At 41.1% G+C, this 26,269-nt stretch overlaps 1 protein-coding gene across 1 annotated transcript; it reads left to right on the top strand.

Moving 5' to 3' along the window:
• Positions 1-1,673: 1,673 nt before the first annotated feature.
• txnrd2.2 (thioredoxin reductase 2, tandem duplicate 2) lies at positions 1,674-24,995 on the top strand. Its single transcript, XM_041042994.1, has 17 exons — positions 1,674-1,749; positions 3,075-3,140; positions 3,256-3,312; positions 3,425-3,569; positions 4,061-4,135; positions 5,457-5,535; positions 5,843-5,905; positions 6,151-6,221; positions 9,873-9,892; positions 10,292-10,383; positions 10,478-10,652; positions 16,216-16,352; positions 18,860-18,955; positions 19,330-19,422; positions 21,179-21,250; positions 21,699-21,796; positions 22,609-24,995. Exons 1-17 carry the CDS (start codon positions 1,674-1,676, stop codon positions 22,730-22,732), a joined length of 1,539 nt encoding a protein of 512 aa, XP_040898928.1. The 3' UTR covers positions 22,733-24,995.
• Positions 24,996-26,269: the final 1,274 nt, after the last annotated feature.

Below are 26,269 nucleotides of genomic sequence, written 5' to 3' on the forward strand. Positions count from 1 at the left end.
GTGAACGTGCAGCACGTTGCACATTTACAAAATAAAAAGCCAAGCAACTGTGCTGTAAAATAAATGCAGGACACGGACACACATCGAATCAAACAAACCTACCTGTGTAGATATAACTGATTCAAGACCGTCAAAATAAAGTAACTGTACTACTCAGTAGCAGATGTGTTTGTACCTATCATGTGCCTTAACCTTTTCCATGGTAGATAAAGATAAGTGTGTTTTATATAACTTTATTCCTCCCGTTCAGCTGTCATCTCTCATCCTGTCTGTTCACCTACCCCCCTTCTCCTCCTGTGTTATCCCTCTCCCTTTTTCCTCCATTCAACTCACTCATTCATTCGTCCTGCACCCCCCAACTCCACCTTCCCCTCCAAATCCAAGTAGTTTAGACTGTTGGTGGGTTTCTGCCTTGTATTACATTGTATTATAAACTTTTAAAAAGATAGAGTCATTCGAAGAAATGGTTTTGATTTCCTAGAGGAGTAAAGTTGTTAATGCTTTCGTAGCGAGCAGAAGCGATGCCACAGTGACAGAATGTATTATGTTAATTTTACTAATACCCAGAGGCAAATATTACGCTTGTTAAACATAACGGAAAAATACTGGTTTGTAGAGTATAAATTTGGTGTGTTTTCAATAAATCATGCCTGGAAAGAAGCTGTTGTCCGCCCGTGTCTTATTTTATGTTATGTCATTAATTTCCTATAAAACCCAAGGTCTGAAATCACGATAGCAGCCCCGAGAGACTGCAGTGCTCATTACAACCAGCACCACAATTTTAAAGGGTCAGTTCACCCAAATTACTGAGACGGAATTTCACTTGTGGTGATCACAGTTATCAGTTTACAATATAAGTTTTTCTATAATTGGGTGAACCAGCTCTTTAGAGTATTGGATATAATAAACATTGTACAACCTTGTAATCCCAAAAAATGTGGGTTATGGTCTATGTGTAGAGGCTTTTTCATCCCAATGTTTAACATTTGGACCAAATAGTGTGGACTGCCGTAAAAGAGTGTTGTAATACAGTATGATTAACCTTTTAACCTTAATGCTGGAAAATGTGGCCCCTGCTGAAATGTCCTTGAACAAACCACAGGTGCCTGAATCTTTGACAGCCTTAATCAACAATACTTGATTATTTCTGGACAGCATCACACTTACCAGGGCCCTGGAATTAGAAGCCATCATTAATGTTTTTTCCTGCTATAACTTTTAATGTATTTGTACTGTGCACAGAAATGATGCAACATACTTCAAGCCACAATCTAAATGACTAAACATCTATTTACTAGAGCATTTAGTGAATTGTTACTGTGAGAGAAATCATTCAGCTCATATAATAACTTCATACAACTTCAAACAATCATATTAGCCTGTGTATGTACACTTCCTTCCTTATTTACAGGCACTTTACGGAAAAACGTGAAGTACAATGCCAAAAAAACATTTTCACGTATGTTCTACTACACGCTTGTGTATAGAAATAATTTACAATATCATGGTATATCTCAAGATATTTACATAAATTTTATACAATACTTTATACAATATATTATTCACTAGAATAATATAAAATGTAGTTTTGAGAGGACAGTGTATCAGCCATTTCTTTTCAGGCAATTCTCTCGCCAGCACACGCGCAGTCAGGGTCCTTTCATAATAACAACATGGCTGCCTTGTGGAGAGACAGACACCGGTGGAAAAGGACTAATTGCTTGTATGTTTTGACAAGAAACCTGACAGGTAAAACAATATGTTGTTCTGTTATTTTCTGTAGATACGTATATTAGAACGGAGTTAGTTTAAAAGTCGCAGGTGTTTCTGTTAGCACACAGCTAACGAGCAGCTGCTGCAACTCTGTGTCTGCTGGTTATTTTTATCTGCTTCTTTAATATAACTTCTGTTCACCTGCCTTCGGCCATCGACGCTTCAACGATCATTTGACAACATTTTTCATTTGAAAACGCATCTTTCTCGGCTGCTTGGTTTAATTGTCACATCAACCAGCAGTTCTGAGGGGTCCCGAGAACAACTGCATTTAGTGGCAAACAGTTATTTACGGTGATAACTTCCACCAGACTAATTTAAACTAAAGGTAAACATTGCTGTTTTGATGCTGCTCGCTCAAGTGACGACGTACGGTGACTGAGCACTTCATTAGGAACACCATACTAATACTGGGCAGTTCCTCCCTTTGCTCTCAAACAGCCTCACATATTCATGTCATTGATTCCACATGATGTTGGAAACTTTCCTCTGACATTCTGCTCCATGTTGACATGATTCATCACATCATCTCTGCAGATATGTCAGATGCACATTCATGTGTCCATTCTCCTGTTCTACCACATCCCAAAGGTGTTCTACTGGATTCAGGTCTAGTGACTGGGGAGGCCACTGAAGTTCACTGAACTCATTGTCATGTTCGTGAAACCAGTTTGAGACGACTTAAGCTCTGTGACATGGAGCATTATCCTGCTAGAAGTAGTCATTAGAAGATGGTGAACTGTGGCCATAAAGGGATGAACATTAGCAGCAACAAAACTCAGGCAGATCCTGACATTCAGATCATGATTGATTGGTATTAAAGGCCCAAAGTGTGACAAGAAAACATTCCCCACACCATCACACCACCACCACCACCACCAGCAGCAGCCTGAACTGATGACACGAGGCAGGTTAGGTCAATGGATTCATGCTGTCGACTCCAAATTGTGACCCTACCATTTGCAGCCTCAGCAGAAATCCAGATTCATCAGACCAGACACGGTCTGCTGCTGTTGTAGTCCGTCCACCTCACGGTTCAAGATGTTATTCATTCTGAGATGTTTTTCTGGTGACCACAGTTGTACAGAGCGTACAGAGTTATCTGAGTTACAGCAAAATATCTACATTTTTTATGCAGCTTGCTACAGCCCCCAAAATGTAAAGAGTGTTCCACTCTCCCCAAAGGAGAGCGATAAGTAAAAACTTGTATGTGAGGTAAATGCAGCAGTAATGGGTTAATTATTTATTATTTACATAATTTATGATTCATCTGTTATTAATCATCCAGTATTGTCATACAGGGAAATATGACTATGACCTGGTGGTGATTGGTGGTGGCTCAGGGGGACTTGCCTGCTCCAAAGAAGGTGAGATCTTTTGAAGTGCCTATTAATCTTAATGTTTTTTTAATGTTTGAGTATCTATTCTTTGCACAGCGATTTTTATGTAATATTATCATGATAATATGTCCCCTGTTTACAGCGGCACAGCTGGGACAGAAAGTTGCTGTTTTAGATTATGTGGAGCCATCTGCAAAAGGTAAAACAGAGTTGTGTTTTTTTTGTTGTAGTTGATTGCAAAAAATACTTTTTAGGGTTTGAAGATTTAAATGCGCCATTGTTAAGTCTTCCAGAAACGCTTTTCCAAACAGGTACCAAGTGGGGCCTGGGTGGCACATGTGTTAATGTTGGCTGCATTCCTAAGAAGCTCATGCATCAGGCTGCTTTACTTGGCACCGCAGTCAAGGATGCTAGGAAGTACGGCTGGCAGATCTCAGGGCCGGTTTCCCATGACTGGTAGGTCAAACCCAAGCACAACATACTGAATCACACGGTTGCATCAGCTGAAAGCAGAAATAATTCTCATGCTGACATTCTGGCAATACACAGAATTAGAAGCTGAACGGCACCATCTAGTGGTGTAATTGCAGTAAGACGGTGTCATTACTAAAGGTTAGAAAGTTAACTCAGAGTGAGAGGGATGTGCTTATGCTCCTCTACAGGTCCATATGAAATATGGTGTTTAATTATTCTTTGATCTTTAAAAAAGACTTTAAAAATCAATTAAAGAAAAGGACAAAGGAAGTGTGTTAATGGTTTAGTGAGTTGGCTTTAGGGCTGATATTCTAAGAGCTGATGTTTCAGCTTCTTTTCCTTTTTGATTTCCCATTATTCAACTGTACCTGTGAGCCCACACACCCAAAGTAACAAATGCAGGAATATTATGAAGCATCTTTAAGAGTTTCTTTATTTTAGTTTTAGTTTGTGACTTCTGGTGTGTCTTCCAGGTCCACCATGGCAGAGGCCGTTCAGAACCACGTCAGGTCTCTGAACTGGGGTCACAGAGTTCAGCTCCAGGACAAGTAAGTGAGACCAGACCTGTTTGATTTGTTTGACTCATGTATTTCAACACTGATTATTCATTTAATCAGTTCATTTAAAGGTTGTAATTAGGAAGTAACTCCTTCTATTTATTTTGCAGGTTGGTTCAGCTGGTCTTACAGTTTCATTTGAGAGTTTTAGTGTCCCCTGATAGTCTTTATGTTTAGTTATTTTTCACAGCTGTACGACAGATATGAAAGAAAATTCATGTCTCGTCCATTTATCACATCACTCTTCTGCCATATTGTATTTTTTAAAGTCGTTTTCCATCCTATACTTTCATTAGAGCAGAATTTCCATAAGTTAATCATGAATATTTATCATTTTTCCAGCCTGTTTTTCATCCCTTTTTGCCTGTTTTCTTGGCATGAAACTTGGCTGGCGGTTGTACGTTTCTGTTGGTGAACAGCCGAAAGACTCACAGTCAGCGACCGCATGTTGATTGAGTGACTGCCTGGAAGGCAAACAGGTGTTAACCTCCCTGTGTCTGTGCCCAAGTCGAACCTAAAATGTTTTCAGTCCGAGATCATTTTCCTGGATTCAGAATGTTAGAAATGCTTCTAATATGATTTCATGTCCTTCTAACTAACATTTAGCCTCAACGGTCGCAAGATCAGCACAAATCAGTCATTTTCACACGTGTATTAATAACAAATATAATATATAATGATATATAATCATAAGAATGTTATATTTCCAATCAGTAGAAAGTTGGATTTTCGTGCAAGCAATAAAGTCTGTTGGGGTCAGTGTACTTAACAGCTACCACATGGATTTTGAATTTATAATTTGCTCTTACTAATGAATTCAAAAGGGTATTTTTAAAATTCCTTTAAAATAAAATGTGAAATGTACCGTCTACATTAGATGAAGTGGACTGAAATGAAATGTGATTAATATTACAGTGCAATTCCAGCTATAGATTACAGTTCAGTGTTTTAACATTACAACATCTACATGGTAACAACACAACTTACAGCAAAAAATAAGTTATTGTTGCCATTATTCATTAATGAATAAATAAATAGTCTTCTACTATGCAGCCTGGTGCAGTCTCTGTTCTGTGCAACTAAATCATGGTTCTGTTCTGTATCTTTTGAGTAAACTTTGTAAGAGTTAACTTGCATTTCAGCCAAATAAAAAGATGAAGTGTTGAGGTTATGTAGTGGGAACACGTAGGAAATTAGTGAGAGAAGTGATGATGGGGTTTATGTGTAAACCAGCAGCAGTTACTGTGTGTGACCTGCACAGCTGTAAGTTAATGCACCACTGGGAGCAACCTGTTTGTTTTCTGTTTTGCAGGAAGGTGAAGTATGTGAACATCAAAGGAAGCCTGATGGATGAACACACTGTTAAAGGACTAACCAAAGCAGGAAAAGAGGTCAGCTGCTGGTTCACATCATTTACTTCAGTTACTACATTTTAAATACAGTTTTAATTCTCCAACCTCTTTGTATTTTTACTATTTAGTTTTTTTCTTGTAAAATTTACAGTTAAATAAGTTTTATTTATTTGTGTTTGCTTTCTTATTGTATCTGCTGAGAGTGCTTGTTTGATTTGAGAGTGTTTCCATCATCACCTGAATGCTGAATACTGTGGAGACCACTTGCTTTCATTTGACGTTTCCTTGTTTTTTGAAGCATATGAACAAAAGCTGTTACTTCACATTTCCATCATCTCTCACACAGATGATCCTCACTGCCAAGAACATCGTAATCGCCACAGGTGGACGGCCTAAATACCCCACAAGTGTAAGCATCATCGTTATTATCGTTTCTCTGAGATGTTTCTCTCTTTCTCTCTCTCTCTCTCTCTCTCTCTCTCTCTCTCTCTCTCTCTCTGCCAGTGTGTGTTGATTGGTTGATATGGAAACATTCCATTATAGCACATATGCAAATCTTATCACATCAAAGATAGTAGGTTTTAGATAGCAAACTGTTACGGATAGATCTGTTGATAGTTGATTTATAGGTTGATAGTTATGTTCTTGTTACAGATCCCGGGAGCGATGGAGCACGGCCTCACCAGTGACGACATATTCTGGCTGAAAAAATCGCCTGGAAAAACGTGAGGAATCTTTCTTTTCTGAAACACTTTCCTACTTACCTACTCACACACTTTTGTTTTAAACTGTTATTTTAAGTCGATCTTGACCAGTCAGTGCCCTCCATGTCTGTTTAGAAGCTGTAATGGTGATATAAATGTACTTTCCTTTCCGCTTTTCCATTATTCCAAAAGCATTAGGATATGTTTCTGCTTTAGACTGACATAGTCCAAAAATGTGGCCACTTTTTTGTCTGAAATAGTGAGATCGCCATTTTACGTATACATCATAGGAGAGTATGTTTAGTATTGCTGGTGTCATTCTCTACACAAAGAGGTACAAGGGAAACAGAGCCTCTAACCTCTACAGTATTAATGCCTTGCTCTACCCGCCGTGCTACCTTGCTCGCTGACACGACACGTCCTACTGTCATGCACTATAATCACTCATCAGTGACATGCAGTTTGTTTTTCTCCCTTCCTGTCAGCCTGTCCTCGCCTCATGATTCAGATTAGCGGTGTGCATCCTGACCTTTACAGAACAAGCCCTTTAATCCAGCCATTTAGCTCCTGTCATCACCTGGTTAATTGGTCTTTCCCTGACGTTTCCTCTTGGCACAACGTGCAGACGGTGACTCGTGGTTGTGGTATACCTGGGTTTCGGTGGTTGTTTGCTTCATGGAGACAGATAAGCGGAAATAATTATTCCGATATTCAAGCTTAGTATGTATGTGGCCTGTCAGCGCCTGGGGCATGGAGTTTTAATTATTTTTAATTATATTCCTTTTTTTTTAAATGATTGTTTTGGCCCGATAAATAGTGCTTGCGCACTTTTGCAATAAGGGTTGCAGAAATGTATTCCTTTGTTTTATTTCTTTGTTTTGTTTTGTTCAGGATCATCAGTTCCTCTATAATTTTATTCTAAAACGTGTTGTCCGTCAATACAGAGGAAGTCTGCTATTCTGCTTTTTGTCCACTTGGTGGCAATGCAAAATCAGTTATGGTGAACAAATCAGTGTGAGTGCAGCGTGACCATTCTTAAACAATTACCACTGTAGCATTCACCCATTCAACAAAACATCTTTGTATAGGAAGCAAAATTATCCACTTGGAGAGAACACTTGAGTTCAGGAAGTCCTTTGATGTAAGAGTGTAATATTTAGTGGTGTCTTCTACCTCCCCGCAGGCTACAGGGAGCTGGCTGTGGGTTAGCGTTAGCATTAGCTTCCTCCATGAGGGTACTAAACCGCACACACTAGCCAGAGATGGAGATGTTGTTGTGCTGATGAGCTGTCAGCTGTGCAGGTGAGGTCCGAAAGGCTGTTTCTACTGGTAGGGCTGGTGTGGGGAGGGGGGTCCAAACGAGCGATGGGTGTCTAATGGGCCTTGGAGCACACACAGACCTAAATGACAGATTTGGCCCCAGGGCCAAAGCCCAGATATGGCTGCCATCATCACGCTTTTGGGAGAAAACACTGAGCACGTGCCAATATGACTATGATACTGGTTGAAGGATAGGCCAGTACTTGAACGAGATGGAACAGTATGTAGGCTTGTTTTGTGGGTCTGACTCTGTGTTGTGTTGTGTAGTGGACAAGAGCCACACCGCAGATGGCAATCTGGAACGTACTTTGACATCGAAATGTAAAAATGGGTTCACTAAAATTCATCTTGGAGTCTTTGTTTTTCAGCACAGACATTTGAAGCATCACACGCTAACATGCATTTAAGTTTGAATTCGTTTTCTCCAACCAAACATTAAAGGACAAAATCAGCTTATTATTTTGTTGTATTCAGGATGGTTTAATGGCTGGTTCAGGCAGTCCTGTGTTTTTTTTTCATTGTCATGCTGTCCATGTAGCTTTGGCAATACTCAAAGCCAAAGCAGGGGCTTTCATTTGTGTGGGCCATGAGACTGTGACTAAACTGAAATGCTTTCAGGAAGTCTAAGAAACATTTAATAAAATGTCGAAGTTGGACTCACCTCAAGCTTTTGCTTGCAACAAAATCTGCCCACATTCTCGACACACAGGAGGAGTGTTTTTTATTATCGTTGTTGAGGCTTCTGAAGATCTGCCCAAGGTTAACAAGCAGCCACAGACAATCAGAAGAAAACCTCCTTCTGTAGGACTCGTGGGTTCAGTGAAGCCTTGGCCTGAACTCCTAACCACATGCTACCACTCCACTGTCAGGAGCCAAGCCTCAAGAGTTTTGTCATGTTTGTGTTTGTTGTGTGGTTCCTTGTCCAGTTTGTTATCTCAGATGGATGTCCACTGTTCTATGAGACATTACCCCCATGTATGGACTAGACATCCTGGCGTTTTCTCACTTTTTGAGATTCTTTTTATTAAACACATTTAGTTAGACTGTTGGATGCCTGTCTTACTTTCCTTGGTCTTGCGTGGCAGTTTGTCTCAAACATAGATGACAGTCAAAGTGGGGAGCAGAAAACAGATTGTTACTACACTGTTCACTGTGCAGCCAGCCACATGAAGATTTGCTGAACTGCTTTTCCCTTCGCTTAAAAATCAAATGTTAAAGACTGTCAGAGATTGGATTTCCCTGAGGCCGCCATGAAGAGTCAATACATTAATACTGGATGTAAGATAATTAAAGAGATGGTAATAATCTTACTTAAATTCCCATATTCATATGACTACAAGTAACAAACTTTAATAATTCCAGCTTGCTTGTCCCATGTTCTTGTCATATTGCTGGCTGGTGAACAGAATACATGTTGCAAATGTTGACCTCAGTTGGTAAATCCATAACAATAGTGAAAACACTATTTTACTAGGGTTTTATTTTGTAGTGAGGTACAGTAAGATAGCATTCACTGCATTTCCCAAATGTGCCTCCATGCCCATAAATGTCACCATTGTTGAAAAGGGTCAGTAGGTATTGCAGCTGTACAGACACCAGACCAGTGGAAAATACAATCAGACACAGTGGGGAAGAAGCAGGGTTAGGGGAAAAGGACACAGTCTCTCAGTGATGAAAGTGCAGAATCAAGATAAAGCTCTTTGCCTAATCTTCTTTAAGCCACTTCACAATATGTGCTAAGTGCAGCTGTGCATTACCCAGACGTAGGGAAAATGGGCACTGGGGCTTTTAGTGGTTAGTGTTAGTATGGACAAGGGCAGGATGTGCCGCAGGCACCCAGAGCTGTCAGGTGGGGCAGACCTGAAGGGGAGGAGGTCTGAGCTGATGTGGATAAAAACAAGGGAGAGAGGGGGCCTCATCCATGTGGGCGACTGTCTTCACTCAGCGGACTGATGTGTGCATTTGAGCCCCAAACATGGCACACCCCATCCGCAGGGATTAGGCTAAATGCTAGCAATTAGCCCTCCTCAACGCACCGATCTCAGTGCTGGATTAGATGTGTGATTCACCTGGACCACACACGCACATACACTGACACCGCAGGTGCGCACACACTCACACATAGCTTTTACTGTCCCCTTTTTCTATATTTTCTTCACACCTCTTTGCTTCCCTCTCAGGTTATGAAGTTTTGTAATTCATCACCTCTCTAATTCTAGGATTTAAAGTAAACATTTTCAGCTGTGGACTTGCTTTGTTTTATTTGGCCAAAGAGTGCCGCACAAATGATGAAATGTATTTTTATTGTATTATTAGTTCAGCTAAGAGTTTCTCTTTATTTGTGTTTTGCAGACTGGTGGTTGGAGCCAGCTGTATCCTTTGTCTGCCAGAGAGCTTGTAAATGGAGCCGCTGCATATGTCCCCTGGTAATCGGTTGAGAAATTAAGTTATTGCCTTAATAAAAAGTAACACTGGTATCAGACCAGGTTCAAATTGTGTTTCTGAACAACTCAACTGACTAACTAGCGCTTGCTTCAAACCATATCTGCAGGGCCGTATCTGCAGTATTATACTGAGACCCTTCAGAAAAGTTTCCAGTCTAAGATAATGTACCCGTCATTTGGTAAAACTTCGGTATGATTGGGGTGTCCCCTTCTTTTTAGGCTAGCTACTTGCTTTGCAACAGTGTCAGTGTTATGGCCACACATCAGGGGCCTTCTGTACTTTTAAATCATAAAAACCACTGTAATCCTCAACCTGGCGTTGCTCAGATGTGGCTCTGGAGTGTGCAGGGTTCCTCACAGGCATCGGTTTGGACACCACAGTGATGGTTCGCAGCATCGCCCTCCGGGGGTTTGATCAGGTATTGCTCCCTGTGCGACACCCTGCATTTTCTGGATGTCATGATTTTGATTTCAACATGTTTGAAGGTTGGTATTCTCTTTTTGCTTATGCAGCAAATAGCAGGTCTAGTGACGGACTACATGGAAAATTATGGGACCAAGTTTGCATGGAAGTGTGTCCCGAAGAGGGTGGACAAACTCTCCTCAGGAGCCTTACAGGTGACCTGGACCGACACCCAGACAGGCAGCGAGCACAAGGACACCTACGACTCTGTGTTATGGGCAGTTGGTGAGTACATGTGTGCGTGTGTGTGTGCATGTGCTTGTGAGACTTCTTGGAGACCATTAATTTCATTGTGTTGGTTATGGACAACAGAAGATATTTGGTTTAAGACTTGAAAGTAAAAGCATCCGGTTTTAGCCTGACAGTGTCAGGCTTTTCCTGCATTGCATCACACCTTGAATATAACACTATAAACACTGCTTTCAAAGAAAAATGTACTGCGACTTGCCGCTGACATGATATGCTTAAGACTTGTGGCTTCACTTAAAGTTTGTTTTGATTAACTCTTGAGTTGACTCTTGACTTGGACTTGTCTGGACTGACTGGAGGCTTGACTGAGACTTGTCTCAGTTGACTTAAGACTTGACTTGGACTTATCTGTTGACTTGAAACCTGGCTTGGAGTTGTATCGACTCACTTTAGATTTGAATCAGACTTGTCCTTATTGATTGATTTAATTGACTGGAAATGGAAACTCGAGACAGGACTTGGACTTGAGTTTGAATTTTTTAGTCAGGTTCAGTCCTTTTAATTATCAGTCTGCCTTTCCACAACAACAACTGTCTATTTAATTGCCCAGATTGAAACAGCTTAAGTATGAAATTTGTTAAATTGATAGTGACTGCAGTTCACGGTACAGTACAGAGCAGTAATTAACTTCTTAAACTGCTTGTTTTTAAAGCCTCTCTAGGGGCTGCATGTAAATCACCACCTGTATTGTTTCCCGCTGATGTAATAATATTCCTCTGAAATAAAACCCTGGTGCAAGTGAGTTCTCGCTGCCACCATCAATTTCATTGTCAACCTCAATAGAGTGCAGTGTCAGCAGATAGCAGAAGAATTAAGGCTGAAAACAAAGTAATAAAGCCTGAGTGATGGGAACGGCCAGGGGAAGTGTTAATCACCCACCGCTGGCTCTCTGGTTGGAGAGGGGCAGGATGGGGCAGGATGCACCCAGGCACAGGGTCACCACATTCCCCTCTTTGTTCTCTCCTTTTTGCGCCTTCCTGCCCATGCCAGCCCTGCGGAAACCAACCCTGCATCTGTCACTGCCATCCCTGCCCACGGCCCTCTGCCTGCCTGCCATTGCTACCAGCTCTCTGCCTCCTCTTTCTCGTCTATCCATTCTCTGCCGTTCCACCATCAGTATGAGTAACAATGGAGGGAACATCTGTCAGAGCCACAGCCGTCAGTTTATTTGTGTTCAGCTCTTTCAAAGACGACACTGTTCTTCCGAAAATCTGACTACCAGGTTTTTTTGCTTTATCTGGGAGTGTGTGTGAGGGAGAGGGGGTCCTTTTGCTCTGTGCGTGTGACAGTGACAAGGATGTGCGTGACCCTGCAGCTGAGATGACGTTCATTCTTCCCACCCGTGGCTGAGTTCCCACATCATCTCAGTGTGAGACTGCCGGTGAGAATGATATTTGCATTAAGTGCACATATCAGCAGCTATTTGTCATGCGTGAGATGCTGCATCCCTTATGTTTCCTATATTCATTAGTGAGAGCTCTCTCACAAACTCAGCCAAGCACTTGACATTTTGGGATTCAAAAAATATATCTGTCTTGATTCCAGTCAGGAATTTACACCCATGTGGTATGTGCCCTAACCACTCGGCTATCAGGTCGCCTCTGTGTTAATTTTTTAGCGTCTTTCACATTACATTTAAATCTTAATCACCACACCTTTAACTTCCATCACCTTATATCAAACCAGTCTTACTCATTAAAAAGGCTTCCACTAGTTGTCAAAATACCAACAGCTGCTTCTGTTAGTGTGGCTTCCCAAACCTTTGCGAGAACTCATCTTGCTATATGTATATCTAGAAGATCTTTTGTTCCCATACAGTTCAGTGAGAACCAGTAACAACGTGGCCTCTGCTCTTTGATGTGTGCACGCAGGAGTTATGAGTACAAGGCCACTTCCCTTTACTGTGACCTTACACTAGGGGCCAGGCAGGGTCCCAGGCCTCTGCGGAGTTATTAAAGGCCAGAGGGGACCGGGGGACAGTATCACCACTGTCTGCTACATCCTTCTCCCTGGCCCTGCCTCCCTCCACCTTTCCCCTGCTCCTTCCTGGCCTCATGGCCGCTCCCCTGTCCAGGTGTGTCCACAGAAACACACCAGGAAACAGAACATTTCCACAGTTCCTGTCTGCACGCAGACAGTGGACACATTAGTCTTCCTCCTCATTTTGCTCTACAGTACTCAAGGATGTCTTTAAAAAACATTTCCTAGTTTTTAAAGGACATTTACCTCTCACAATTCAAGTTACTGACGTTATGTTGCCCGCCTGTCTCTAAATCTTTCTGTGTTACCCTTTGGGTTTGCAAACACTTGACATATACTTATTCAATATACTTATATATCATTCATATGCAGGGTTACTGTGAGTCACTGATTATCAGCTCTAATATACTGTAACAGCACCAGCTTTCAAATGCTGACTGAACAAAATTATATGAAACTATGTCTACAAATCAATTTAAGAGTAAATTTGGTTTAGAATCTGTTAGTATTATTATTTATAACTAAATAATCAAAAATAATTTCAAGTCTGGAAAAAAAGCATATTTATTATTTATTAAGTTTAATGGTTAAAAATAAAAAAAAGAAAAAACTCAGCTAACCTGGTTCAAGAGAATTTGATTGACAGTGCTGACAACATCAGCAAACAACCCCACAGCCATCATGGCATGTCATATTCAAATGTTGCTAAGTTCTGATTGGTTCACCTTCCACCACTGGATTATTGCCCACTTCAAACCAGTAAGTTTCTCAGACAGAAACACAAATACAGACAAATCTCTCCTGCTGTGAAATTACCAAACTGGTCTAACATTAGCTGAAGGAGCTGAAGGTACGTGTTAAGTGTTTGTGGTGACTTCGTAGGTGAAGGTTTAGGTTGCACACATCTCATTTGTGGACACAGTTTGGAACAGTAGTGATTGAAACACACCAAAGTGTCTATAAAATAAATGTGATGTAATTCATTCAGACATTTCCTGTTATATCTTTTAATATGCACAGACACTTCAGCTTTTTTTCTACAGCTAGTGAGCTCTATATCGATTTGCATAAAATCTTTTTTGGCCTGAAGTAGAACCACCTAATCAATTTTTGGCATCCTGTATGATCTGTTGCCCCAAGAATAACAGTCCCCCCCTTGTTTTGCTCTCCCTTTTGTCTTTGTTCATCTGATTGATCAGATAAGCGTCCAGCTCTCATTTCAGCTTGTGGAGTTTTGTTGTGGCTAATTAGCCTAGCCGTCTCGAGGCTTCCTCTTAATGTCACAACAGGCTTTGTTCTGATTGGCCTATCTGTTGGACCACAGTGCATGTGTGTCCCAGCTCCTACCAAGTCTCTTATCAGCCAGCTCACTGTTGTTGTGTCCTTGCCTTACAATGGAGCTGTGGTCAGTGCCAAAGCACAGCACTGAGTGGAGCTACAGTCAGGAACGCCTGATATGTACGAGTAAAGTTTATACTTACCAGTCAGATTCTACTGATAGAACAGAAGTTACAGTTTTTGACAAAGTGAGCAGTTAACATTTGAATCTGCTTCCGACCACATTATAATGTGCTAAATCCGGCAGTAACACACACCACATCTTTTCAATCTAAAGGCAAATTCTGGATAAATTCTTGAACTCAAATAAGTGAATGAGTGTAAAAAAGGAAATAAGAAAATCTGATTTGATTGCAAAAACTCACTTTCTTTTGAAAGCTAAATGTCAAATACTTAAATTTCAATATATTTCACTAGAAATAACACCAACTAGAGAACAACATGTATATGCAGACTATTTGTTCCAGTGTTGTGGCGATAGAAGACAAGAAAATATTTACAAGTCCTGCTGTTGGGAATTGGTCATAACTGCCTCACTTCCCCTCTGTCCTCCTCCTCTGTGCTCTCTGTCCCATTCAGCCACCCATGCTGTGGAGCACTAGACAGGTCCCTGTAGCCCCCTGGTCTGAGAAGAGGGGGAGCACGTTGTTCTTCGGCTCCAGCCAGGAAAAAGGGTCTCAGGGGTTTGTTATTTTTGCTGTCCGATAGCATCTACATGGGTACCTCAGGACCGGGTGTTTATTATGCTACCCAGGCAGGTTATGAGGAGCTGTGGAGAGGGCGGGGGAGCGAGTGGTTCATGCTCAATCACCATGGAGACTCGGCGTCGACAGCATCAGTCAACCATCTCCCAGGAAGTGTCAGAAATCGCACCTTGGTGTGTCCCATGGGGTCAATGAGATGCCGATTCCCAGCTGCTCATCAGTTTCTCCTCCTCTCAGACGCTCCCTCTCAGCTGGCCAGATGTTATTGTTTCCTGATTTAAGAATTATAAATGAGTGTTTGACCTTTATTATTTGTCTTTTAAGGGCCCCAACATCGATACTGTTGTTTTAAGATATTTTCAGTTAATTACTTGTTTTGTCCAACCAACAGTCCAAAACCCAGAGATACTCAGTTTACAATGATACTAAATTGAAAACAGTAGGAAATCCTCTCATTTGAGAGGATGGTACTGACAGATGTTTTTAGCCAAACTGGTGTCATGGCTCTAAGGTTGGCATTGTTGGTCCATCACTTGGTCCAGAATGAAATATTTCTAAAACTGTGTGATGGTAATGGAAATCCATCACACAGTTTTAGAAATATTTTAGAAATAACTTGCTACTGATATTCAAGGTCCAGAGAGGGGGAAACCTAATAATTTTTGTCTGGCATTTCCTCTAGTGCCACCTGCAGGCTAGAGTTTTCACTTATTCAGTGAAATAGCTTACTTAGATAGATAGATATACTTTATTGAGGGAAATTGTTCAACAACTATTTACCAAAGTCCTTTGGTTTTCTGTTTTTCTCCAGTTCACAACCAAATATCTGCAAAATTATTGAAATTTCTGTCAGTCTATGCTCAGTTTTGTTCTCGGTGCTGACTGGCAAATGTAAACAGGCTAAACTAAGATGATGACCAAGTAAATTTCTGCTAAGTATCGGTGGCCACGTTAGCTTGCTAATGTCACTATTTACCTCAAAGCAGTACTGTACTGAAATACAGCTTCATGGAGCCACTAGCATTCTTGTATACTCTTTGGCTTCCTGTTTATTTAAAGGAAACAATTAATTGACTGTTAGCTTATGATCTACTAATGATTTTGGCAGCAGCTTTTTTTTTTTTTGTCAGGGTGGAAAAATTCTTTCTATTGTTTGGTAATTTCTGAAGGTAGAGATTCATGGGAGACTTTATTGCAGATTGTCTCCCCTAAAGGTGAATCATTCTGTTGGTTTTAGACAACCTTAATGTGGTAGTAAGCCCTCACTATTAGTGTTCAAGCTGCATGCTGTAGTAGGTGTTACGACCACTGTACAGATAACCTCCTTCTCTATAGTATCTAGGTTTTGATAACTCCTGTAATTCTGTAATTCAGTTGGCTGTGTAGGATGGAGCACTGCAGGACATGCCTTAAAACCCGAGCAGAGTGTGTACAGAGCGCCCGTCTCCTCCTCCACAACTCTCTTCAGAACTGTAATATAATATTTTCCTTGTGTTGTTTCCTCCCATTGACTTCAGGTAGAGCCCCTGAAACCAAAGCCCTGGGCCTCAACAAGCTGGGCGTGCAACTCAACAAGGAGACGGGCAAAATAGTTTTGGGTGCTGACGAATCCACGTCGGTGCCAAACATCTATGCTTTCGGTGACATTGGTGAGGTAAGTCAACAGATGGAACACTGACAGCAGAAACAGCCCTGATAATAGTCAAAAATGGGAAAACATTCTTCGTAATTATTAGTCTTAATTTAGACTATAAAAATAAACACGGTGCCAAAGTTTCTGGAAGTCCACGCCCATCACAGTTACTGTAAATGCTTTTCATGGTTTCAACAGCTCGCCCAGAGCTCTGTCCTCTCTGAGAGAGGAATCTGGATTTAAACACAATACTGAAACTTAAATTTATTTTCACATTAGAAATCATAGGATAAATCACTGCTTATAACTTGAGATCGTGGCTCATAAGCAGTAACCCAGGTGATTGTTGTTTGTATAGTATGAACAGAAAACTCAGAGCTGCAGATAGTTTTAACTTCAGCGAGGTTCATCCTCAATAACTTTTTATCAGTCTTTCCCAGATGTGTTGGGCAGTGCAGGATAATGCTTGACTGATGTTCCACAGGTGTTATTTTTACTTAACAGCAGAAAAGCTAATAAAAATGGGCAAGAGAGAATTTTTCAGATTTGTGTCCATAACTTTCACATAGTTTTTTCATAGACACTAAAGACTAACTTTTTCATCCTCTTCCAGTTGCATATTAGCCATTGTGACCTGTTTTAATTCAGCAGCTTTCTCATTTTATAATCGCAGACATTTTAGACCAACTGTAAATACATCTGGGCCTCCTCCCATAATATACTCAACCTTCACTTGTTTAAGAAAAATTGTACAACATGGTCCAGCGCAATTCTGCCTTATTTTTTCCCACTGTAAAAACCTCCCATTCTGTTTCCACTAGTCATTTCCACCCAGGCCAGTTCTCCGTTTAGATTCGCTTTTATCTTTTTTTGAAGATAAAATTGAAATACAAATCATTCTTTATCATTATTATTATTATTATTATTATTATTATTAATAATTATCACTATTATATAATGTTATAAAACATTACCTAATTTTGTGTATTTTGTGAGGAACTCTACTTATTTATGCACGTGAGGAGAATAAATGTTAGTGGAACACAATTTGACATACAGCTGAAAACAGTTTCTGGTGTGGGCTTGTCCCACTTCCAGTAGAAATTTACATAGATATTTTTGTGAAATAAACATATGCAGATAGAAGCATTGTTACACCCCTAGTAGGCTTGTAGACACTTGAGTCAGAAATAAAATTGGAGACATACTGACCTCCAACTGCTAATTATCACAAAGTAAACAACCAGCAATATGCAAAACAATTATATTTTTGCCTAAAATAGTTTGCAACAGCCACATACAGGTCCATACTATAAATATAAGCAGCTAGATAAGAGTTTAGATGTAAAATTAAAAATAAAATACAGTTAAACAGAGTTAAGGTGGGTTGATTTTTCTATCACATGCCTGTTGTGCAAAGAAACTCATTCAAAAACTAAAGATAAGTTTTCAGATTGTATGAGACTGTGTGTCTCTGCACATATACAAAACATACGATCCACCAGCGAGTAGTTATCAGCAGACTGAATACTAAGGAAAGCTATTCCAGCCCGTCGTCATATAACCATTGGCATCGACACTGTGTTCAAAGCCGAACCTGCCATGTCAATACTAGTTATAACTACTGAATGTAATGTCAGTGTTGTTTTTTCACCACGACCAGCTGTGTGCTTCCTTCCTGCCTCCCAGGCCTAATGACACACACACACTTGCAGAGTGTCTTTTTGATTGACCGCTGGCTTTGATGAGCCGTGCTTCACCCCAATCTGTCTGTCAACTTTTCACAGCAGAATGGAAGCTTTTTTTTTTTTTTTTTTTCCAAAACCAGGGTGGTTGATATCGCTCTCAGTTTGTCCAATGCTTTGTTGTTGTTTTTTTTTTTTTCTTCTCAGAAAAGAGTGCCAAGAAATGCATTATAGTGACGCATGTTGTCTGGTGTGTAAACAGTAACTGGAATACCAGAGCACACATCCACATACATGCAGAGGTGCAGGAGATGTTTTTGGACAACAGGATGTGTGGTGGTAACTTAACAGGTTTAAGTCATGCCTTTAGAATTGCCCTGCAGCCCTACTGTTTCCTGCATGATTCAATTGTGTGTGTGTGTGTGTGTGTGTGTGTGAGTGTGAGTGTATGTATCCGTGACTATGTGTTTGTCTGTTTTGGCAGACATCCAAAACAATAAAGTCAAAAACACAGAAGCAGAGATTTTCTTAAATTGTGTTAGACGGTATAAATTTGTAGCACTCTCCACTTTGTGTCAGTCACTGACTCATGGTTCACAGAGTGTTTGTATTTACACTATTTCTGTACTGTTTATGCTTAAAAAGGGAACGAGCTCAGTCAAACATGTTTAAAATGAAAATGAATGACCTAATGGTTTTAACCCCTGCATCTCTGTTAAACAAAGCTTGTTGAAAAACTGTTTAAAAATTATTTGAGATTTCTGGAAAAAAACCTAAATCTTATTTGTTTAACTTACCGATATACTGAAGAAGATTCAATTTTTTCTTGTTTTATGGTTTTAGGGTCGTCCTGAGTTGACCCCAACGGCCATTAAAGCAGGAAAGCTTCTTGCCCGCAGACTGGCTGGTCAGAGCACTGAGCTCATGAACTACGACAATGTAAGACACACACATACTGAAAGGCTCCATCTTTATAAAGCTTGTGTCGTTGCAGCCTTTTAGCCTATTGTTTTATACTGCATTTGAGCTAAATAACAAAATAATAATTTCTGGTGCTTAGTGGTTGGAGACTGTTATGTACCCACAACCCCACCTCCAACCTCTCCTCAGGATGAGTCATAGCATAAACATACCACCACAATATCATCATCCTGCATCATCTTGTATAAACTGAAATTCTTCCCTCTGCAGGTCTTAAGCTTTCACATCAAATAAATAAATTTAATATTTGTCCTTAAAAGTCAGCAGAAGTATTCCTTACTTTAACAAAGCAAGGGTTAGAGTGTGTATTTCTGTGTCTGTTTCTGTGACAGGTGCCTACCACAGTATTCACCCCTCTCGAGTATGGCTGTGTAGGTCTGTCTGAGGAGGAGGCTGAGAAGAGGCATGGAAAAGACGGCATAGAGGTAACATAGCTGTGGTAGATGTGTTGTTATAATACAGCTATAAGCAGAGAATTTCCAACCCTAAATGTCTCCTCAAGTTAAAATGCATTTTAAAATATATACATTTTTTGGCAGTTTTTTCATAGTGAAATAAGAAATACATTTTTACCACTATATAGAAAATGTAGTGGTAAAAAATATGTGCATCACTTTTTACTTATACATCAGGAACGCCCATCTTAAACAGAGGAGGCCTCAGTGAGGCCTGAACCCTTAACTTAGCAGTGTTAGTTTCATGTAGCAACTCAACTATGTTGTGAAATGCCTTGGACATAAAACATTATCTTTTAGCTTGTTGTATAATGTGCTATGTTTTGTTTTTTAATACATTTGACTGTAAACAGCAGTGTTTTGGTGAAAATTTTAATTTTGAAATCCAAAATTGAAAAAGAAAGATTGATATAATATTTTTGTGTACAATTGTACTTTGTAAATAGTACATACATGTACATAACATGTACATAAGTCTCCAACTTTCTGTGAAATTAATGAAACAATTAATCACTTTGTACATAGAAGGAGTTGTGTTTCAAATGACTTGGAAATTGCACACTGTTTTTAAAATAACACAAAACTGGTGCCGCATTTGTTCACAGTTGCTACTGTAACTTTATTGCATTGTGAGTTTTGTGTCTTCACCAATAAATGAATGGCTACATGCCACACGTGTTTGCACAATAGAAAGTTACACAATTAGTGGCTTCAACTGCCATCAGTCTGCATAAAAAATAAATGTCCCATAACCCCTAAACACACACTACGACACACACACAATGCAAAAGAAAGCAACTCTGTATTTTACCTTCTTGTGTACGTGCATGTTGTGCCAGATGCTAGCCAACACCTGCACGAAGCTGTAGATAAATGGTTTAGCCAGCGAGGTGGGGCTCCCGGCTGTGACTGACAGGCGAGCAGGAGGCCTGATTGAGGTGTGTATGGGGTGATGACAGGCACGCTGAGATCTGAGGAGGAGCTGCAGCACCAGCCCCCGACAGCTGCATGGCCCTCACAACTTGTGTCGGCACGTTTGCCCATAGAATAAAACATACTACACACACATCACAGTATGGATTTTGAAATCCCTCAGCATCATGAGTAAACGCTGGGATTTTGAAATAGCTTTTACACAGATATAGCTGTGTGCAAGAATCAGTGCTTACAGGGTTTTATAACTGTAGTTTTAGTCAGTGATCGTCCTTATAATCTACATGTGGTCATAATACAGTATGTAAGATATGGGGGCTATAACCTGATATTAAATTTAGTGGATATATTTTTTCTGATTCTATTGTAAAAAGCAAATTGTATTTCTAACCACAGCGATTAATTTGCTTATAATTAATTACAGTGCACTTTAAGTCCCCATTTTCCTAATTCAGTTCTCTCAGTAGGCACATTTGTTGTTGCTGTTTTGTCAGGAAGCATTTTTTGTTTACCGTCCTTTTACACTGTTAGCTGTTATTTATAACAAAGTGAATGCATGACTGTACAAAAAGAGAACATCATCACAGCTAGAAACTCCCTCAGTGCTTTTTATTTTCTTTTGTTTGCACATTAGTAAGCTCTGCTGGTTAAAGTAAAGATCAAAGACACAAGAAGCTATCAAAATCACAGTGAAGCACTGATTGGCTGTAGGCAGAAAACAAAGTAAAACAATAAAACATGCTGTATCATTTCTTCTGTGTATAAGACTTGTCCTCTGTGTTTATGTCTGTAGGTCTACCACGCTTTCTACAAGCCTCTGGAATTCACTGTTGCCGAGCGTGACGCCAGCCAGTGTTACATTAAGGTAGGGCTAAACTGCAGACCTACTGTAATTTTTATAGGTATTTTTAAGCAGATTTTGTTGGCATTTTATTCGCCATATAATTAAGTTTTTTGTATTATATGTGAGACGCACTCAAGTGTACACGCATTTAGCTGTGGGGACAGGAGCAGTAAAAAGGGTTATTTCCTGCAGCAGGTTGGTGGGAGTGCTGCTCACTGAACATTTTAAGAGGGATTGACTCAGGAAATGAAATATCCTGAATGGTCTAGCCATTAGATAATCCTGCCAACCTCTGACTTCATCTGTGGACTCGTGAGTCAACTTTGGGATCCACTTGTCCTGCTACACAAACCAAAAAGATAAAAATGCAATAGTTTGAACTTGAACAACCAAAAGCAGATGAGGAAGCCATGCTAACACCTTATTAGCTTCAGCTCCTTGGATTGAATTAGTGTTTTTACCTCCTCAGGTAGTGTGTGAGCGGGACGGAGATCAGAAGATCCTGGGTCTGCACTTCACTGGTCCAAATGCTGGAGAAGTCACACAGGGCTTTGCTATGGGTTTCCAGTAAGTTTCGTAAATCCCAGATTACATTTAGTTATATTTGTATTTTGTTTAATTCTTTTATATCCAGTGGAACAACCATCCAAACAATTAGGGTGTTGAACTGATGTGTTTTAATCTCAAAGTCAGCAAGACATACAGAACAGAATCTGATTAGGCTGTGCTCAGTACATCTTTCTACACTCAACACTCTGGCATCTAGTCAGTAATACATTTCAATTAATGTCAGATACTTGATCTGCTATTGTGTGTCAGGAGAAGTGGGATTATAAAAGTATTTCCTTTTGTCAGTTTAGTTTGAAAATAATAGATTGTGTGATTTAGGCCTGACTACTGGCTACTGAATGGTACCGTTTTAAAATAATATTCTGTATCCTTCAATCTATGCATTGTAATAAGTAGCATATGATCTCGAGGTCACCAGAATATCTTGCCACTCTCAGCAGCTTTTACAAAGGGTCAAAAAAACATTGTTTTTAAGGTTCACTTCTGGCCCAGAGGTCATTTTTTGGCATTTGTGATCTGTAAGTTAGTTTACAAGAGGTATAAACGATGGACTGCCTTAATGAAACTCATATCACTGATACAATTTCCAGCTGGGTCTTTTCTCAGGTCCTTAGCAGACTCAAGCTTTTGTTTCAAAATAAGATACACACCATATGAACATGCTCTTACAAAGTGATTGATAGCTCAAAATTAGAAGAAATCCTAGGACTTATTAAAGGATAGTAGATAACTCGTAGAGTTGTCAGTCATGAGACAGTGTGAGTAACAGCAACTTGAATGACCTCTCTGTGTGTTTGTGCGTGTGTCAGGTGCGGAGCAACATATTCCCACCTGTTGAATACAGTAGGCATCCACCCAACCTGTGCTGAGGAGGTGGTCAAGGTCAACATCACAAAGCGCTCTGGCTTGGACGCCACGGTCACCGGCTGCTGAGGTTAAGCGCCTCGGTCTCTGACTATTAGTGAGCACACAAGGTCCCTGAAAGACAGCAGAAAGAAGTTAGCCTGCTCTTTCTCCTTGTCCCTCTCCCTCTCTAATATGGCCCCAAAATGGCCCCCAGTTTCATAGTGCTTTCTGAGGTTTTTGAACCACATCCTGTGTAGCAGGGTCTCGTCTCAGGTTAATCATGAAAGTAATCACTGGCTGCCCAGGGTTAGTTTCACTGACATGTCATGTGATGACCAAGACTATGGTTATCCCATATACATGCATGTTGTGTGTATACTTTAAAAGCACATGGCTACAGATCAGGTCAGTGAGAGCCCCGGCCGCAGTTAGCTTCTTTTAAATAAACAGGCTCATCAATCAGGATTAAGGCCTGCGCTCAGGGTTTTGTTGAAACCGTACGAGAAACGTGGACAGAGCCCTAACATTTTTCTGAATATATATTCTGCAAATATTGTTGTTTCTCTGGCTGTACTTCCTGTCCATTAGTCTTGGAAGTGACACATACCATACACCCCCACACCCCCCACCCCCCCATGACACTGATGGATGGCCCCAGAGCCGTCGCCACAGCGACACCGCCCCATTTCCCATGGACACACACAAACAGTCGGCAGGCTGCCTGTCAGTCAGACAGCCAGCTAAGACCTGAACTGTGGAGCCACGGCTTGTTTAGTGCCCAGCAGAGTCCGGCAGACCCCAGACCCCTTTCTCTTCCTCCCATGCCCTTCTCCTTCCCAATTCATGATGGAATGTAGTTGGACCACAAACATGTGCTGTCAAAAGCTGTGTGGATGCCACAGCCCAGGCACAGAGAAACCCTATCTCTTGGTAAAAGTACTATGAGAGCTCTGTTACAGCTGTACTACTCAGCCTCACCCAAAGGTGGCACTGTTGCCTTCCAATTCTCTTCTTTTTTGCTGAGCCAAGAGTGGAAGGCAGGACAAAGTAGTCACTGGATAAAACATAAGCCTGAATACATTCAGGTTGCACACTTAATCCTTTTAATCCCTATAAAAGATATGTGTTTTTGGATGAAGCTGGAAAGCAGACTGGCTTTATTGGGGCCAAACTGATAAGGGTTATCTGTTGTGTATTTACATGGATGGCAGGTTAGGCCTCAAGAGTCATCACTATCAAAGATAAGGCAAGATGTTTATATGAGTGAAGCAGTAATAGAGCCCCACAGTTTGCCACAGTGCTCAAATGTTCAACCAGCTGCCCCTACTGCACATCTTGGGTTTATTAAGTAGAGGAGGAGGAGGACTGTCAATAAAGATGGTTGCTACAGAAATCGGGGTAACTAAGAGGAGGTTGGTGGTTGTAGTTTATTTTTATTTGAAGTCTAATCTGCCCAGTCTGATTAATGATTTCGATGAAGGGAGTGACAGCGTGCCAGGAGATGGAGAGAGGAAAAAGAGAGAGAGCTACCAGGTTTATTTGGACCTGGGCTGGAGGAGAGAGCTGCGTTTCAGCCCTGGTTAGGGAGGGAAGGGGGATTCCTGTGTGCTCTATTCAGGGCCGAGGTGCTGACTGAAGGACCCTGACCTCCTCTCAGCAGGAACAGCTTGACTCTATCACTCGGAGCACAGAGGGCTCACATGCTGCACAGCAGGGACCCGGGGGGCTCGGGTTGAGGGGGGCATAGGATGGCCAGGGGACGGACAGAACCAACCAACCAGCCAACCAACACAACACCAAGCGGTAGCGGCGTGTTTGCCCAGGGTAATTGAGTCTATGTTCCTGAGCTTAACGAGCCACTTCAGAGACCCCAGGGTGGGCCCAAGGCAACGTGAGGGAAGTCATTGAGGCCGTCAGTGGAACTGTAATGTCTGTTTGCTTTTTACCCTCCACTTCCCTTCTGCTTTGTCTCATCTACTCTGTTATTTTGTACACAGTACGGCTGCTCACACGCACAAAGTGAAATAGTATTTAATTTTTTTATGACATATCTGTCTAATCTGAAATATTTCTTTTAATTGTTGTTGATCAGTTACTCCAGGCCCAAGACTTATCCACCACGGAGCCTCACCTGTGTCCCAGTGGGGGTCAGGGTTCAGCTTTCAGGTCAGCCAGCTAATGATGACCTGCACTAAAACCCAAAACTGGGGAGTGCAGGCCTGATGTCACCTGGCTGCCAACTTTAGTGGTTGTAAATAGAGAAGTGTAATTTTCCATTAAAGCTTTGTAATAAATAATTTATATGTAAAGTAATAACATGTTGGAATACACTGTCACCATTAAAGAAATGACGCCCACTGATTGTGTGTTCTGTGTTCTACGTAAATGACTGCATGGTCACTTGAATCTGTATTGTATATTAAAGTGCATGAACACCTACAAGTACACATAAGCATATTGTACAGGTGAGTGTGTTAAGAGTTCTTTTTCAAGGGGCTGTGTTCATTTTGTAAAAACAAAGGAAGATGAAACTAATAGCGGTGTTAGAGAGAGAAAAGCACTATGCAGCAAATGTCAAGGAAGAGTTCAATATTTTAGGTAATTCAGCATTTTTGTTTCCTTGCTGAGTTAGATGAGAAGGTTGGTACCACTCTCATGTCTGTACACTAAATATAACACTACAGCCTGTAGCCAGCTAGCTTAGCACAAAGACTAGAAACAGGGGGAAACAGCTAGCCTGTGCAGGACTACTTTTTGACCAGCTCCAGTCAATTCATCTGGTCCAACAAGTAAATCCAGAGAACCTTGGACAGCGTCAGTGTAAATATGTACCTGTGTGGATCTGTACAGCTTTATCTTGTACACTATGCTACATGGCTCAATTTTAATATTAAGCGTTGTCACAAGAGGCGGTCACATGTTGACCCTGACTCGTCTCTGCTGACAGGCAGCTCTGCTATGCAGCCCTGTCACTCAACCCTCTGCATCAACAATGGCAGAAATTCCACTGTGTTTGTTTGGTTAAGGACAGAGCTCTCTGAAACCCCTGAACCTCCTCAGGATCCACAGCAGCCTCACTCACCCTGAGAGTGAAGCTGTGTCAGCCCTAACCCAGACAGCGGGAGTAAAGTTCACCCGCCGTCTCAAGAATAGTCAGCCCCATTTAGCAATTGTGTTTCTTCTGTCCCTCCACAATGGAGCAAACAGGCTAAATCCACCTTGAAATGCACTTAGTAGAACATGTCAACATGTCAGGGTGCGCTCGGTTCTACGTTCAGTCTTAATCCAGCCCATTGAACGCTGACAGTTGTCTGTGAGTCAGACATTCACAAGGCCTTTGTCGCTTCAGGTCTTGAGCCCTAGCAGCCACGCAGAAAAGGAAGAGCAGAACCCTTAGACACACGTTAAAACATATGCTGGCCCTCAGCCCCTCAGCCAGAGCAAAAGCCTCAGGAGCAGGAGAAACCGATATATACCTTGTGTAAACATTGGTGAAAAAATGACGCTAGGAACAGAAAAGGCTCAACCTAGGCGAGGATTATCCTAGAGAAATGAATAGGGGCCAATTATGACTGCTCTGTTGTACTGCCAGTATCTGGCTCAAGAGCTGTCAGCCTGAGATGC

The sequence above is a fragment of the Toxotes jaculatrix genome, chromosome 7 (assembly GCF_017976425.1).
Source record: "Toxotes jaculatrix isolate fToxJac2 chromosome 7, fToxJac2.pri, whole genome shotgun sequence".
NCBI classification, from domain to species: domain Eukaryota; kingdom Metazoa; phylum Chordata; class Actinopteri; family Toxotidae; genus Toxotes; species Toxotes jaculatrix.

What these genes read in the sequence shown, in the direction of transcription:
- txnrd2.2 (XM_041042994.1), top strand. Translation starts at nt 1,674, where the DNA reads ATGGCTGCCTTGTGGAGAGACAGACACCGGTGGAAAAGGACTAATTGC. An exon ending in CCCTCCGGGGGTTTGATCAG is followed by an intron (nt 10,384 to 10,477) that starts GTATTGCTCCCT and finishes TTGCTTATGCAG; the next exon opens with CAAATAGCAGGTCTAGTGAC. An exon ending in CTTTCGGTGACATTGGTGAG is followed by an intron (nt 16,353 to 18,859) that starts GTAAGTCAACAG and finishes TTATGGTTTTAG; the next exon opens with GGTCGTCCTGAGTTGACCCC.